The sequence below is a fragment of the Pinus tabuliformis genome, chromosome X (assembly GCF_031772625.1).
Source record: "Pinus tabuliformis cultivar Carrire ecotype Pingquan chromosome X, CPIR1, whole genome shotgun sequence".
Classification (NCBI taxonomy): domain Eukaryota; kingdom Viridiplantae; phylum Streptophyta; class Pinopsida; order Pinales; family Pinaceae; genus Pinus; species Pinus tabuliformis.
The window spans coordinates 327,646,344-327,662,844 of NC_142308.1; the positions used below are offsets into that span (position 1 = coordinate 327,646,344).

Consider the following 16,501-nt stretch of genomic DNA (forward strand, 5'->3'; position numbering starts at 1 on the left):
CACCTAAGGCGACATCCTTAGCGATTTGGGGGAGTAAGGACTTGCAAAACCAGTGCGCTAAGAGATAGTCTGGGAGGGGAGCTTTGACTAACTTCCGCCTATGTCTCCATTCATGTATATGATAAGAGATGTGGGTGGAGGTATCCTGACATAATGAAGTGAGGAGTTCCATCCCAATCTCATAGTGAATGGGTAGCTAGAAGTGCTTTAAGAATTCCATCGCCAGAGCATTAAAGGTATTTACCGACGCGCGTGCTAACTCGATGTACCACTTGGCTACGTTGCGAGTAAGGGTGCAGGGAAAAATACGTAACTGGATACCATCATCCACCATGGAGTTAGAAACACACCAAATATGATAGGTGGTGATATGGGTACCTGGATCCTCACCTTGTTTCCCTTCAAACTTGGGTATGTCTGTCGGTATTTTATGCGGGATTCGCAACCAGAGTAAGTTATGATAGATGGATTCATTTGTAAGTTTGTACAAGTCAGGGATATCTAACATTTCCAAGAAAGGCAGAGTGTTTTATGCCCCCCGACTCAGAATAAGGTGATGACATATGACTTGAGGATCCTTGCGATCCTCCCATATTTTGAGTCCCAATATTATACATAGGTTGCGTGGTATAGTACTTTCCTTGGGGTATGGCATTGTAATGTGGATTTCCATGGGGATTGTGATATTGGGGTATAGCATTTCCCCCACGATAAGTAGTTCCCCCTTGACTCATTTGAGGTTGTGAGTAGGGTGCCCCCACGGATTGGTTGGGACCTCCTTAAGGATTCCCGCTCGCCACAGAACTAACCATATGTCCTTGACTGGCATAGGGAATGCTCATGTCAATCAGTGACTGACCATGCATGCCTGAAAATGGAGGGGGAACTGTTACGTTCCCAACCAGCGTATGCATATTGCAAGTGTCCCCAGATACTTGAATCCAGGGGTTAGAACTATACAATGGATGCCAGCCATATTATTATAAGGAGCATTGTATGTAGAACTTGTCGAAGGTATAGAGTTTAACACTAAGGGGGGTGGAACCTGGAATAGGCTGGGTTCCACTCATGGAGGGTGTCATGTGAGGGTTTGTACTTGGGAAAAAATGGGATAGCAGGGTTCGCCATCAAAGGTGTGGTAGTGACTGTCGACTGGGGAAGTGGTGAGGGATCAAAAGTGTCCAAAAAGTTCCACGACCCATTAGTCATCGACGGGATGGATGGGAATGTGCCAATTGAAGACACATGGGGTACAACTTCCACGTGAACCTAGAGTGAGTCCAACAGATTCATGATCGGAGGGTTATAGGGAGGAAGAAATCCTACAGCGAAGAAATCCTTCAGTAAGCTTCAATCGTTGGTTGTCCAAACAGATTCTGTGTGAGATCTTCAAGACTGATTTCCAGAAGATGGGAAATCTGGTTCACTGGAGCTCGGTGGATCTTCCATAATGAGTGGAGGAAGTCCTAACAATCATCTAGATTGACGATGAGGGCCATATGTAGCAACAGTGACCGTTAATTTTTATCAATAAATTTTATTGTGATATTTGTTAAAGTCTCAATGGTAACACTCGGGTGCCTTAAAAATAAAAAATAAAAATAAAAAATACACTAAGTGAAACAATCAGCAAACAGTGGGAAATGACCTTGTCTGATAAGCACCGATCACTGGAGATGAAACCTAGTATCACAATGAATAACAGAGAGGGATGGCCAATGTACAATTACAGTTACTCTAAAGCTTCGCCCGAACCTTAGATTGAGGGGCCAAGTACTCTCGTGAATACGAGCACCCTCCCAAAAACTAAAGACGGAGTAGGTCCATATGTGTTAGGTACCAGGGTAGCCTTCCCTAGTCACCTTGTGTAAGTCCCTAAAAGTATGGCCACTAAGGATACCTCAGATCACAGACACTATTGGGGGGGGACATAGTCGCAGACAGTACACTGTGTGGGTAGGATACTTGAGTCCCCGACTCAGCTCCAAAATCCCTGAAGGGATCCCTAATACATAGAATACCCAAAGGAATTGTAAGAGAAGGCAGGATACCTTCACTTACAGTCCGATGTTGTCTCGTATTGAGCTCCGCTTTGACTGGAGTGGTCCCAGTAGTATGAGTGCAGAAAGAATTTTCTCTCTTTTAATGACACTAGTTTCAGTTTCTGATCTTGGGAAGTTTACTCACACTGCCTATCCCAAGATCCTAGTCTGAGCTAATGTTTGTTTGCTCTATAAAGAGTTATTGATTTATTTTAGGTAGATTTTATGTGTACATTTTTAGTGTCTTCAGTAGGGGTGTTGACGTATGATATTTGGTGGGACTTTGACTCAAAATCATGCAAAAGAAAATGCTTGAAAATATTGAATTTGATGAAATAAGCTATTCATATTTGTTCCATGCATCCTAGTCATTATAACACATGGATAACCAACGTAAATCTTTCCAATGCTTTATAACAACTATTTGAAACCAAAATAAATTAAATTTTAACCAACTAAGCAGAAGAATGAATAAAAAATGTTGATTTTTCTTTTATAAAAACTTTTTAAGAAAAAAAAATATTTCCTAAAAAAAATTATTTTAAGACACAGATCTTGCTAACAAAGTAAAGTTGCAGATCCTTTTTCAATCCATGAGAAGGTTTCCCATCCCTTTGAGTTTACAGACACGGCTGCATGTCAAAATTTGGGTGACTAACACTTTGTAGTAGAGGCCACAAAGAGTTACTAGTCTACTAACGCATTGTTTTTGCAGACACAGAGCTTTATAAAGCTCTGTTTGCTTTGTTAACCTACATTAGTGTGGGAAAAGAGTTCAAAATAGGGCTTTGGGGATTAGATCTAGGGATGAACATATGAGGGAAGAATGCAGCAAGGTCTTGATGGGCCATAAAAGGAATGCATAAGTATAGGGAGTTCTCAGAAGGAGGAGGAAACTAGGAATTGTCTAGGTGAACCGGGAACTAATGTATACTCCCCAGTGGAATCACCAATTCTACTATAGGATAAAATGCACAGTGTATGGAGAATGGAGATGCCCTCAAGGGTCTTCCTAGGAAACTTGGTAGACTGTAAGATCATCTGCAGCTGTTACAAAGTTACATGCATGTCCATAAACAATAACTAACTATAAAACCAAGACAAATTCATTACCTCAAGCCTCTATGTAGATTTGCTGGAGAGCACAATGCAGCTAGGTGGAAGTCCCCTAAGTCAGCTCTAGATCAAGTCCTACACATAGAAGAGACAAGCATAATCACAACATAAAACCTTGATAACTAATACGTGAATATATAAAAGACATCTAGTTACACATAACTAAGCTACTCATGCTAAAAGGTATTGGACAAACAACTAAATGAATGATAGTACTAAAACCACGGAGTAGATAGTACAACTGCAGTTCTATATTAATGTCATAAGAGTGATTAAAACCATCTATTTCATCAGCCTTCCCTTACCCCTCTAGCTCCTCTCTTTCTCTTCCTTCTTACCAACTTCCCATGCTTAGATTTGAGAGTATGCTCAACAATCAAGTAAGCTATCCTTCCAAATGATTTGACCCCTATCATGATAGCCCTAGCTCTACTTATGTATCATTCAAGTTAGGGTTGCCAAGTTCCTCCATAAGTTTCTTTAGGTAAAAGAAATGATGTTGCCATCCTTTTGAGCTCTTTCCCATTTGCCTCCTTCATTAGCATTAGAAATACCACAAATAGGTCAAAATTTAGATGTTTCCTTGCTTTTCTAAGTAGATATAGGAGGTAATTAGAGATATTTATGAGTCAATTCACTCCTTTGACCTCTAGATTCTCATTAGGATCCACTAATGCCGAATTAACAAGTAGAGTTAGTAGAGTCACTAACGCTCTCTTAGGTTTACAAAGAAGCTTTATAAGGCATGTTGTTAGTGTATAGACAACATTAGTGTGCAAACAAGGCCTGTGATTTTGGCTATTGCCTTAGCCATCATGTCTTTCTCCTCTGAGCTAATGAGGAGATCATTTTTCTATATAACATAGTGGGTATCTTCTCAAAGCAGAATGCACACAGTACTATACCAAAAGCACACACAAGCACACCTTAAGTGAAGGGTGCTTGACTTACACCACCATGCCAATACTTAAAATAATAAATTTATCTCACCGCATCAAAGATAGAAGATATATTTTTGAGCTCCCTTCACCATTTCTATGTTTTGTGTGTCCTTCCATCATTGTGCCACCAAGGTGTGTGTCACTGAGACTATTAGGCCTTCACCCTAGTTTCCACTTGGGCATATTAACCCTCCCCATTGGGTTCTAGTTCATAGTCCCTCTGAGTCCCCATACCGACTGTTCTCCTGGTCCTTTTGATTCCTCATATGATTCTAAGCCTCCTTCACCGCATATCGTCACCATGTCTAGAACCAAAACTGGTGCAGGAACCCAAACTGGTGGTGGCTCCAATGCTATAGCGGTGGTCACATTAGGCGGAACAATCTCAGGAACCATTCTGGTAACCCCCATGCTCCCCTTTATGGATGGGTTAAGTCTACCAGATCTTAACTAGTTGATAAACAAACCCATACACCATGATGTCGGTTGGCCCTCTATGCTGACTAAGCTTCCCTTAGACATCCCAAAGTTTGAGGGTATTGCTGGAGAGGCTCCTACCAACCATGTTTAATCCTTCCACATGTGGTGTTAATCCAACTCCATAATTGTTGACTCCATTTGTCTTCATCTCTTCTAATGCACGCTCACTGGAGACACTGCAAAATGGTATGTAGACCAGTCCTTCACCACTCATTCTATTTTCTCGATGCTTGCTAAAGCATTCTTATCATATTTCCACTTATCTCTTTGGTATGACACTGGTACGGAGCTATTGACCACATTCCTTTAGTCCTCTGCCACTCACCTTTCTGACCATGTTCAAGAGTGGCATCGAAGGAGGAGCACATGTTTTTCCCTGCCTTTCGAAGACTGTGTGTTGGGTCCCTATAATACTAGTGATTACCCCATTACTATTGTAGTTATACCCCTTATTTATATTGTTGTGCCCTTATTACCCCCATATTGTTATTTCTGTGCCCCATAGAATCCCTCTATTATTATTTTTGTGGCTTTATATTATTATTTTTAGGTCGACTGGATTATATTGTGACTCTTTAGACTCCTATATATAGAAAGGAGGTTTTGTCATTTGTATCATCCAAGAATTGTTCATTTATGTAATATAAAGGAGGTTTCCCCCTTGAAGAGGCTGAATTCTAAGGCGTTGATCTATCTTTTCTATCTTTTCTTGAGCTGGTTTCATAACATTTGGTATCAAAGCTTTGGATTCTAGGGTTTCGCTGCTCCAAACAGGTCATCGTGGCATTTTCGCTATAACTTTTTTCTGTGATGTTTCAGAAGTTGCAAAAAAACCCATTTGAGAAGAAATCGCGCTGAACCTTGGGTCCGAATTTCAGAGCTTTTTGCGCGATATTTCCGGAGATATGATCTGAGGAAGTTGGTCTTTTTGTAGACTCCTGAATTACATTCAAAACAGGTGACCTGGGGAAAATCGTCATAACTTTCTCTCTGGGGATCGGATTGAAATTTCGTAAGAGGGTATAGAAAGAGGACGGAATTTAGTTTCTTGTGTGTGTGTTTCAGATTCAAAGGTTGAAACAATGACTCGTGGCACGTCGTACAAGTTCGCTCTACTGAACCAGTCTAAAAGCAAGTCACTGTGGGAGATTTCACATAACTCTTCCTTGGTGAATCCAATTTGGCTCAGACTTGTGGCATTGGAAAGAGGACGCAGAAGGCTACTACAAGTAGCAACTTCAGAACTAGATGATCCGAAATTATAGAGATACATCAGATTCAATATGAGGCTTCTATAAAGTGAAAAAAGGTGTGTAGTTTTTTTTTAAATTTTTGTGTAAGCTTGGTTTAACGGAATTCAAAGGGCATAGTAAAGCATTATTATCGGTAACTGATGCCCCGAGGAAAGAAAATGAAAACACCTAGTAAGGAACCTGAAATCTCTAGCATGACTCATGAAGAAGAGGAAGAAATGCTACATGATATATCAAAATTACAAGAACAAGTGCAACAAATGTCACGCTCACGAAAGTTAACAGATGCTAAGATAAATGGCATGGAAGCTAAGATAAGTGGCGTGGAATCTAAGGTAAATGGCATGGAATCTAAGATAAAGGGCATGGAAGCTAAGATGGATGAGTCGAAGACAGATTTGAAGAGAGACATGGCAGATTTGAAGATAGATTTGAAGACAGACATGGAAGAATTGAAGAAGTTGCTACAAGAAAGGGTCACTAATGGTGACAAGGTAGTAAAGGAAACTCATGATGAGAACAAAAGAAATGTTAATCATGATTCCATAGACGCGAATGTTGGATCGAAGAATCACCATATTCCAAAAATCGATATGAGGAAGTTTGATGGCAAGGATCCCGCCACATGGATATTACAAATGGAGCAATTCTTCGATCTCAATAATGTGCAAAACGCACAAAAGTTACGTATGGAAACTATATATTTGGAACCAAATCAGTTTGTATGGTATCAATGGCTTTGTTCTCGTAAACAATTTATTACTTGGGCAATTTTTACGGAAGAATTGATAGCACATTATGAAGATACAAAAAGCAACACTTTTTTTAGCCAATTGATAAGTCTCAAACAAAAGGGTTCAATAATGGAGCACATTGAGGAGTTCCAAAAATTGAACATAAGGGTAAAAGATATTCCAGAGGAGCATAGGATTAATGTGTTCATAGGGTCTTTAAAGGATAATATCCAACATGATGTTCGCCTTTGGGAACCTGATTCATTAGAGAAGGCATTCAGGTTAGCAAGAAAAATGGAAAGAAAAATTATGGAAACCAGGAAGCATACCACTCACAACTATAAAGACGGAAGTGTTGCTGCCCCTAGTCTTCCACAACCTATAAGGTTGACATCACAACAATTGGAAGAAAAAAGAGCAAAAGGGCTTTGTTACAGTTGTGATAGCAAATACACTAAAGGTCATAAGTGTGCTGAGAAGAAATTATTTTACATAGATTGTGAAGAGGAAGAAGAAAAGGAGCAAGAAAGGTCAAAAGAAGAAGATATACTCCAGGAACAAAGCCTAGATGAAGAACAAATAAATCCGACCATATCTTGTAATGCATTGGCAGGAATTACCACTCCTCAAACCATCAAGATAGAAGGACAAATCAAGAAGAAAAAGGTAATAGTGTTGATTGATTCAGGAAGCACCCACAATTCTATTCATTGTAGGGTAGCAAAAGAATTGAATTGCTTCTTATATCCATCACCAGAGTGTCAAGTGATGATTGCAAATGGAGGAAAAATAAATTGCTCTGGAAAGTGCCATAATATCAAGCTATCCATGGGAGAATATGTATTGACTAGCCCAATGCTTTCCATTCCAATGGGAGGTGTGGATGTTGTACTAGGAGTCCAATGGCTACAATCCTTAGGTACAATAGCTTTTAATTTTCAAGAACTTTTCATCAAATTTTCTACGGAAGGAAAGGAAGTTGAATTAAGGGGTATTGTGGGAAACCAGGAAAGATAATCAGCTCTCATGGTATGACAAATCTTCTAAAAAAGGAGCAAAGAGGTGTAATTGCACAATTATGCTCGCTAGATGTTTCCACATTGGAATCATCTATTTATCCAGAGCTCCAAAAAGTCCTGGACAATCATTCCAAGGTATTTGAGACTCCCAAGGGTCTCCCACCTATGCGTGATCATGATCATGCTATTCATCTGATTCCAGGAAGTGTTCCTCCAAACATCAGGCCGTACAGATATCCCTATGTCCAAAAAAGTGAAATTGAACGTATGGTTGCAGAAATGCTAGAGGCTGGTATAATTCAACCGAGTCAAAGTTCTTTCTCAACTCCAGTAGTATTGGTGCACAAGAAGGATGGATCATGGCGCATGTGTCTGGATTATAGGGAGCTCAACAAGCTCACTATTAAAGATAAGTTCCCCATTCCTGTTATTGATGAATTACTGGATGAATTGCATGGATCAATTTACTTCACCAAGTTGGACCTTCGTTCGAGATATCATCAAATCAGAATGAAGATTGAAGACATTCTGAAAATGGCATTTAGAACTCATGAGGGTCATTATGAATTTTTGGTCATGCCTTTTGGCCTTACTAATGCACCTTCAACATTTCAAGGTTTGATGAATTCAATTTTCAAACCATTCCTTAGAAAATTTGTGTTAGTATTTTTTGATGATATACTAATCTACAGCAAGTCTTGGAAGGATCATGTTGAACATGTTGATAGGGTGCTACAACTATTGGAGGAGAAACAATTATATGCAAAAAGATCCAAATGTTTCTTTGGAGTCCAGGAGGTGGAATATTTGGGTCATATTGTATCTCATGAAGGAGTTAAGGTACTAATCTACAGCAAGTCTTGGAAGGATCATGTTGAACATGTTGATAGGGTGCTACAACTATTAGAGGAGAAACAATTATATGCAAAAAGATCCAAATGTTTCTTTGGAGTCCAGGAGGTGGAATATTTGGGTCATATTGTATCTCATGAAGGAGTTAAGGTAGACCCTAGCAAAATTAAAGCCATTAAGGAATGGAAAATCCCCACATCCATAAAGCATCTGCGAGTATTTCTTGGGTTGACAAGGTATTATCGCAAGTTTGTTAAGAATTATGGGAGAATAGCAGGACCTATAACAACATTATTGAAGAAAGATTCATTTTCATGGACTCCGGAAGCAACAAAGGCATTTGAACATCTTAAAGAGGCAATGTGCCAAGCACCAGTCTTAGCTACACCGGACTTCACAAAAACCTTTATTATGGAATGTGATGCTTCAGGAAATGGAATTGGTGCTGTTCTAATGCAAGATGAAAGACCCATTGCTTCTGAAAGTCGTCCAATCAAGGGAAAGTTTCTAAGCAAAGCTATTTATGAGAAGGAAATGTTGGCAATACTCCATGCACTTAAGAAATGGCGACCCTACCTAATGGGAAGACACTTCAAGGTAAAAACGGATCATGATAGCCTTAAATACTTTTTAGAACAAAGATTATCCTCTGAAGAGCAACAAAAGTGGGTCACAAAGATGTTGGGTTATGACTTTGAAATCATCTACAAAAAAGGGAAGCAAAATGTGGTGGCAGATGCACTCTCAAGAAAGGATGAGGATGTGGAAGCATTGTTGTGTGCCATTTCTATTATCCAACCAGATTGGATAAACGAAGCAAGGGAGGAATGGAAGAATGACGAAGAAGTGTGGGCACTTATTCAAAAGCTACAACAAGATTCCAATACTTCTGATACATTTAGCTGGAAAAATGATTCGTTATGGTACAAAGATCACTTATACCTCTGTAAGAATTCCTAGCTAAAACAAAAGATTCTTATGGAATTGCACACTTCTCCCTTAGGAGGGCACTCAGGATTTTTAAAAACTTACCACAGGGTTAAGAAGGAATTTTTTTGGGATGGCCTTAAATCAGATATTCAAAATTTTGTGGCAGAATGTTTGGTTTGCCAGCAAAATAAAGTTGAAACAATTAAGACACCGGGTCTATTACAACCTTTATCCATTCCAAGCCAACGTTGGGAGGAGGTTTCAATGGATTTTATCACAGGTTTACCCAAGTCTGAGGGAAAGAGTGTCATCATGGTGGTAGTTGACAGACTTACCAAGTATGCACACTTTTGTGCATTATCACATCCATGTAAAGCCAGTACAGTTTCTACTGCATTTATGGAAACAATTCAAAAGCTACATGGAAACCCAAAGATTATTGTAAGTGACAGAGATCCCATTTTCACTGGAAATTTTTGGACAGAATTATTTTCTTGTCTTGGTACTCAGTTAGCTCATAGCTCATCTTATCATCCTCAATCTGATGGGAAAACTGAGATAGTAAACAAATGTTTGGAAGGATATCTTCGTTGCTTTGTATCTGATAAACAGACACAATGGGTCGAATGGTTACCTCTGGCTGAATGGTGGTATAACACTTCCTTCCATACAACAACAAAAATGACCCCATTTATGGCACTTTATGGGTATCAACCACCATCCATCACATCATATTTAAGAAAAAATTCTAAGGTTCAAGCAGTGGAACATCACATCGAACATCAAAAACAAGTCCTCCAACTCTTAAAGGATAACCTCGTGTTGGCACAAAATAGAATGAAACAACAGGCAGATCAACATCGCAGTGAAAGAAGTTTTGATGTAGGTGATTGGGTATTCCTACGGCTACAACCATATAAGCAAATGTCCCTAAAGCAAGCTAAGAAGGATAATAAATTATCACCAAAGTATTATGGTCCATACAAGGTGTTGCAAAAGATTGGTACTATGGCATACAAATTGGAGCTTCCTGCAGCTTCTCGATTGCGCCTAGTTTTCCATGTTTCATGCTTAAAGAAGGTTATAGGTGACAAGCTCCCAATTCAAACAATATTGCCAGAACTTGACGAGGAAGGAAAAATTATATTGGAACCGGAAGCAGTCACAGAAACAAGAACTCGACAGCTACGAAATCGATCAATTTCAGAGTATCTTATCAAGTGGAAGAACTTATCTGCTGAAGATTCCACATGGGAGGATGAGAATTTTATGCAGAAGTATCCAGAACTACTTAAGCATTGAGGACAACACTTTTTTGAAGGATAGGGGCATGTTGGGTCCCTATAATACTAGTGATTACCCCATTACTATTGTAGTTATACCCCTTATTTATATTGTTGTGCCCCTATTACCCCCATATTGTTATTTCTATGCCCCATAGAATCCCTCTATTATTATTTTTGTGGCTTTATATTATTATTGTTAGGTCGGCTGGATTATATTGTGACTCCTTAGACTCCTATATATAGAAAGGAGGTTTTGTCATTTGTATCATCCAAGAATTGTTCATTTATGTAATGTAAAGGAGGTTTCCCCCTCGAAGAGGCTGAATTCTAAGGCGTTGATCTATCTTTTCTATCTTTTCTTGAGCTGGTTTCATAACACCATGTCTATCTAGATTGGTTTCTTAAGAGCCTTTTATCCCCGATTGGAAAGATGTCACATCGCATTTTCCTTAGACAGAGGAAGAAGATATCCAGACTGCTTTGAGATATGATCTAATCTATTCACAATTTGGTTATGTCTATACCGTCATTCTAGACGTGCCTCATCCTGGAAGTGCCAATGAACCGAGGGCATCTCACACCTCCGACGGTATCATTGGATCCATTTCACACTCTTTGCCATATCCTTAGTAGTGCTATCACTATCCGTAGGGGGGGCACTAGTTCCTCCAACATTTATGCCCCTCTTGCTAGCAACATGTTTCCAGGGCCCCAACCCATCTAACAAATTGTTGCTCCTTCTTATGCACAGCCTGGCGCTCCAGCCCCTCAAGCATTAGCATCACAAAATCCCATGCATCCTTAGCCCCAGTAGCTATTTCCCCCTCAGAGCCAAGTGTTTGCACAGTAGAGTGATACAAATCCCCAAAATTCGATGAAAAAGAATAAGGGGAAGGGTAACAAGGGTAACTAGGTTAACCAAGGTAACCAACCTAGTGAACTCCATGGGAACCAACCTAACACCAACAACTAGCAACAGGGATTCCAAACCAAGAAGAACAAGGGTATTCGTATTAAAAAACCTTGTGGATGTTGTGGTGTACATGGCCACTATACACATGAGTGTCATCTTTTACCCCAGATGTGCCAAATGTGGGAATCTCAAGCAGCTTCGTGAGCTCATCAATCACCTCAGAATCCTATGCCACCTCAACCAGCTGTGCTCACAAATCCTTTCCCAGAGTAAGGAATTATCGCTACTCAACCCTAGCCAGGTAAGGCAGCCCACCTTCCCCAACATTTTGGTCTCAGTGACTACCAAATCCTGATGATGAACTCTAATGAGGTGAACCCTTCCTATATCAACCTACAAACTTGGTCGCATCAATATGACAAGCCGTCCACTTTGTCAGCTACCAAGTCCAAAACCAAAGTGTTCACTGAACCTCTTACGACACCAAATCATCCTTTATAGATCCTTTATAAATATAACAACATATGTAAAATCTAGCTTCAAAACACCTCTTAATTTAGTCCCCCGGGACCTAGATAGAAGCATTCCAAATCTAGTAGGGATATCTGGTACTACAACATCCATGACCAAGCTTCTAGCTGGAATTTGGGCTAGTGACACTGTCAGATCCTTAATAACCCGAATCAAACATATAATTATGTAGGAGGAAATCATGAACCAATAGGGAAATATAAAAAGGAGGTATTGAAGAATCTACTTCCTCTACATGTGGACGAAAAACCACTACTGGTTTATCTTCCTGCAGATTCACAGTGTCCTTTATATTCTCATTTTCTTTTAAATTAATAAACTCAAAAATCTCCTTTTGATAAGTAGGTGTTTTTGCCAATTCTATAAGGGGGGCTTGTATTCTTACCTTTTCCAACTCCTTAGTAAGACTAAAAAGGTGGCCCTGTTCAACAGTCCTTTCATTCTCCTCCTCACCTTTTCTCATGACTGAGATTACTTGAGGAATTGAAACAAGTCTCTCCAAACGAATTTTTCCAGTTTGATCTTGAGAAGAATCACCTTGAAGTATCTTTGTATTTCCATTTGCATTCTGTTGGTATTTTCTTTTATTCACTTGTTTTGCAGACTAAGATTCTTGTGGAGTCGCCTTTGGTGATGAAGTTGAAACTTGCTGCACATTTTCATTTTCTTGATTTCTTGACCTCTTCCTCGATCTCAAGTCATATTTCTTCTATAGTTCAACCTGCATAAAATCGGAGAATTGCTTCCAATATTCATGAATTTTATCATGAATGGCATATGTTTTATCATATTCATACTCTTCTTCTTTGATACTAAGTTCATCTTCATCCACTGCATATAATTTGAATTTGATCTTTTCTTTCCTTTTGCAATATTTGCAAAGGTTGTCTTCTATATTGGGGATTAAAGTTCTCATTATAGTGTGTTTGCCTCTGAGAATTCTTATTTTCTAACTCTAATTTATTTACTTTATCTGACAAAATTTTAGTTACATCACACATATCCTCTAATTCTTGACTTTGATAGGATTCCATATTTGCCTTTCCCTTGTCTTGGATAGGCTGTGTTTCTGGTGTTTTTCCTACAGCCACCAGATTTGCTTCTATCTCCAATGCATCTGTTTGGATCTGATCAAGGGTTGGAGCTCTTCTTTCCCTTAATGTGAATCCAAAATTTGATTCAAAAGCCCCTGCAAAACTTATTTTTTCACCAGCAGGAGGAGGCTTAATCTCTGTTGGGAGAATATTGTAATTTTTTTAAAATCTTCTGATAAATTCGGCCACAGTTTCATCATACTTCTTCTTTATGGCAATAAACTCTGTTAATGAATACTCATGGTCTCTTTTCTCTCCCCATCTCTGAATAAACACACATTCCATCTCTTCCCAAGAAGGAATAGAATTATTGGGAAGTCCTTTAAACCATTTTCTTGCTTCTCCATCTAAGGACTGAACAAAAAGTCTTAGAGCAACATCTACATGTTCAACATCTTTCTTTGCTGCAAAATTGCAAAATACTGACACATGATTCTATGCAGTTTGTTCATCTTCCCCTATAAAATGAGGGAGAAGTTTGAGGTAATCCTGTGGCATTTGATTTAATGGTTGTGGCAATTGAAGAGGTGCATACCTATTCATCAAGAATGCATGTACTACCATGTTTCTTGAACTTTGATTACCAAGAGATGTGGAACCTGACTGAGATGTAAATGGAATATGCAGAGTTGGTAATATGGATATTAGTTGAGGTTGAATGATTATACTGGGTAAATGAAAAGTAACAGACTCAAAAGATTGTTCTTGACAGCTAGGTTCCTAAAATCAAGATGATGAAAAAGATGACTCTTTATCAGATGAATGCTCGGATAAGTTGCTGCCTAATGTAGACAATGTAGGAATTGGTGTAATTGGGATCTTATACTTCCTAACCCTCCTAGAAGCCAGCCTTTCAAGATCTGAAAGAGCTTGAACCTTCTATTGTGAAGTGTCTGATATTGTATGGGGTCTTCTTGAATCCAGAGTTATTTCTTTGATTCAAAACAGCCGAATATTTCCTCCTCACTAAACAACCAGAGGAAAATATTGAAAACCCAGGGAAAAGTGTTCTTGTCTTCTCTCCCTAGCAGCGGCGCCAATTAATGTTGTACCTTAAGAAACCAATTTCTTGGCTGTAGAGAAATTGTGCTTAAGACATTAATAAATATTGTTTACTGTCACTTATTGTTTGTTGTGTTCTCAAATGAAGGAACTAGAAAACTTGGTCTTTAACCCTTAAAACATGTATGACTGGAACATTTCAGAACGCCATTTGTGGCTAGATATAAATGACCAGTGAAGAAAGCTTGAAGGAGAAGTTAAAGATAATATGTTGGTTTTTCACAAAAACTACTATCTGCAACTTAGAAGAATTATGAAAATGAGAATTGAATCATAGATAATATGTTGCTTAACACAGAAACTACTATCTGTGACTCTTGGAGAAGTTAAAGATAATATGTTGATCTTTCACAGAAATTGTTATCTATAACTTAGAAAGGAAGGTGGAAACTTCAAGTATAGGAGTGCTCTTTAATGAGTTTTAACTTTATCTACATAAGCAAATAAAGACCTACAACTTCATTACTATACTTAAAAGAAGAAAACATAACATGACACATGACAAAGAAGGTTACAAAATTATACCCAACAACTCATGGAAACTTTTGATTCTTTCATTAATCAACGATGATATCAGGAATACAATGGCCTAGTGTCCAGGTTCTCCAAAATTCAAACAACCAACCCTTTCTCTGTAAATTTTCCTCTTCTTATACATTGTGAAACAGTTGCTGATCTCTGAAACTATCAAACTACTAAAATTGTTTCTCTAACTATCTGAAGTAAGAATTATTACAAAATATTTTACAGAGGGTAAAAGACACCTCCAAGAACATCAAATAATGAGAAATAACTAAACATGACAATGACTGCTGGCCTTTCGGCTCTATTGATCTACTACCGAGTTCCTCTGTATATGCCTTAATAATAATTAAACTACTTTAATCATAATAAACAATGTTTGACTTTGACTTGTGCATAAATCTAGACTTACGCATGTATCTGGCATTTTGATTGGCCAAAATACAAAGAAAACATGCCCAACTACCTTCCTCTTAAGATTCAGCTTTAACGCTGATTTTTCCTTTTACACAACAAAAATAATGCAAAGCACACAAAAGTGGAACTGAAAAAGAATTGATCCAATTTAATAACTCCATCAGATCTGGAATCCCATCGCATATTGCAATCGGTGCTTTCCAACGTAATGTTGGACTTATGCATAAATCCTTAATATTTGCACTATTTCTATTATATCTTTTTTATAATAGAAATACACCATAAACATGCCTTTTCCACTTTTAACCCGGGCTCTACACAACTATCGAGGAATACCTTTATCACAATCACAATCGGTGCTTTCATTGTTATATTGACCCAACCCTTAACATTTTGCGATATGATAGACACGTCGTAATTATAAAACATAACATGTAAACTATTGGGTCTAAAAACCCAATTGCAAATCGCAATCGTCATAGCCATATTCACATATATAAAGTGTTATGCGATGATCGTAGACCCGACGGGACTTTACATATATATATATATATATATATATATATGTATGTATATGTAAAGTCACAATTAGCGGAACCCAACATCCATAGCTCTGCGGTGCGGTGGACCCGACGAGACTTTAAACCATGATGTATATACCTTTCGGGTCTGGCCCTTTAACTTTAACATTTTTCCCTTTACGAATTTGATATATTTCTTTGTTTCTTTCTTGTTTCAATATGCAAATATATATATAACGGGACCCACTCCATATAACTATTTATATTGTGATTTGACTTGATCACAGGGGCCGATTCTTTAACAATTGTTTCCTTTGTGACCCTAATATATAATAAATAAAATGCTTCATTTATTTTAGATTTTGTGAATAAGAGAGCCTCATTAAGGATGAACCCCTGCAATGATTTTTAGACCACACACTATGATAAAAATGAATAATAAGCTTAAAGACAATATAAGCTACAATACTTCCAATGGTCGTTTGATTTTCTTCCTTGTTGATACATCAGAGCACTCACCATTACCTTCATTTGTTGCTTTCTTGATACCAGTTAGAGTATGTAATGCCATCATCTCCAGATGAATTATTGATGAATGTGCATCCACATGTGTGATATCCACTGCTGTTTGGAAACAACTCAAGACACCTAAGTTGTCCCCCTCCATCATCACTTTACATGCGTGGGATGGACACTCCTCCTAGCCCCTCGGCATGTACCACAACTTTCTAGTGACTCTTATGGGTAAGATTTTCCATGTCGATATAGAAGTCATTGATGCCCCTTTG

The 16,501-nt window shown here is 38.4% G+C and overlaps 1 protein-coding gene across 1 annotated transcript in view; it reads right to left on the reverse strand.

Annotated features, from left to right (window-relative positions):
• The window catches only part of LOC149139785 (uncharacterized), a 50,880-nt gene that overhangs the window by 9,753 nt on the left and 24,626 nt on the right, over positions 1–16,501 (reverse strand). The window contains exons 3-4 of the mRNA XM_089450820.1: positions 4,662–4,755; positions 4,334–4,516 (exon numbers count right to left, since the gene is read on the reverse strand). Coding sequence (XP_089306946.1) covers positions 4,334–4,516; positions 4,662–4,755 — 277 coding nt within the window. The remainder of the gene's footprint in view (positions 1–4,333; positions 4,517–4,661; positions 4,756–16,501) is intronic.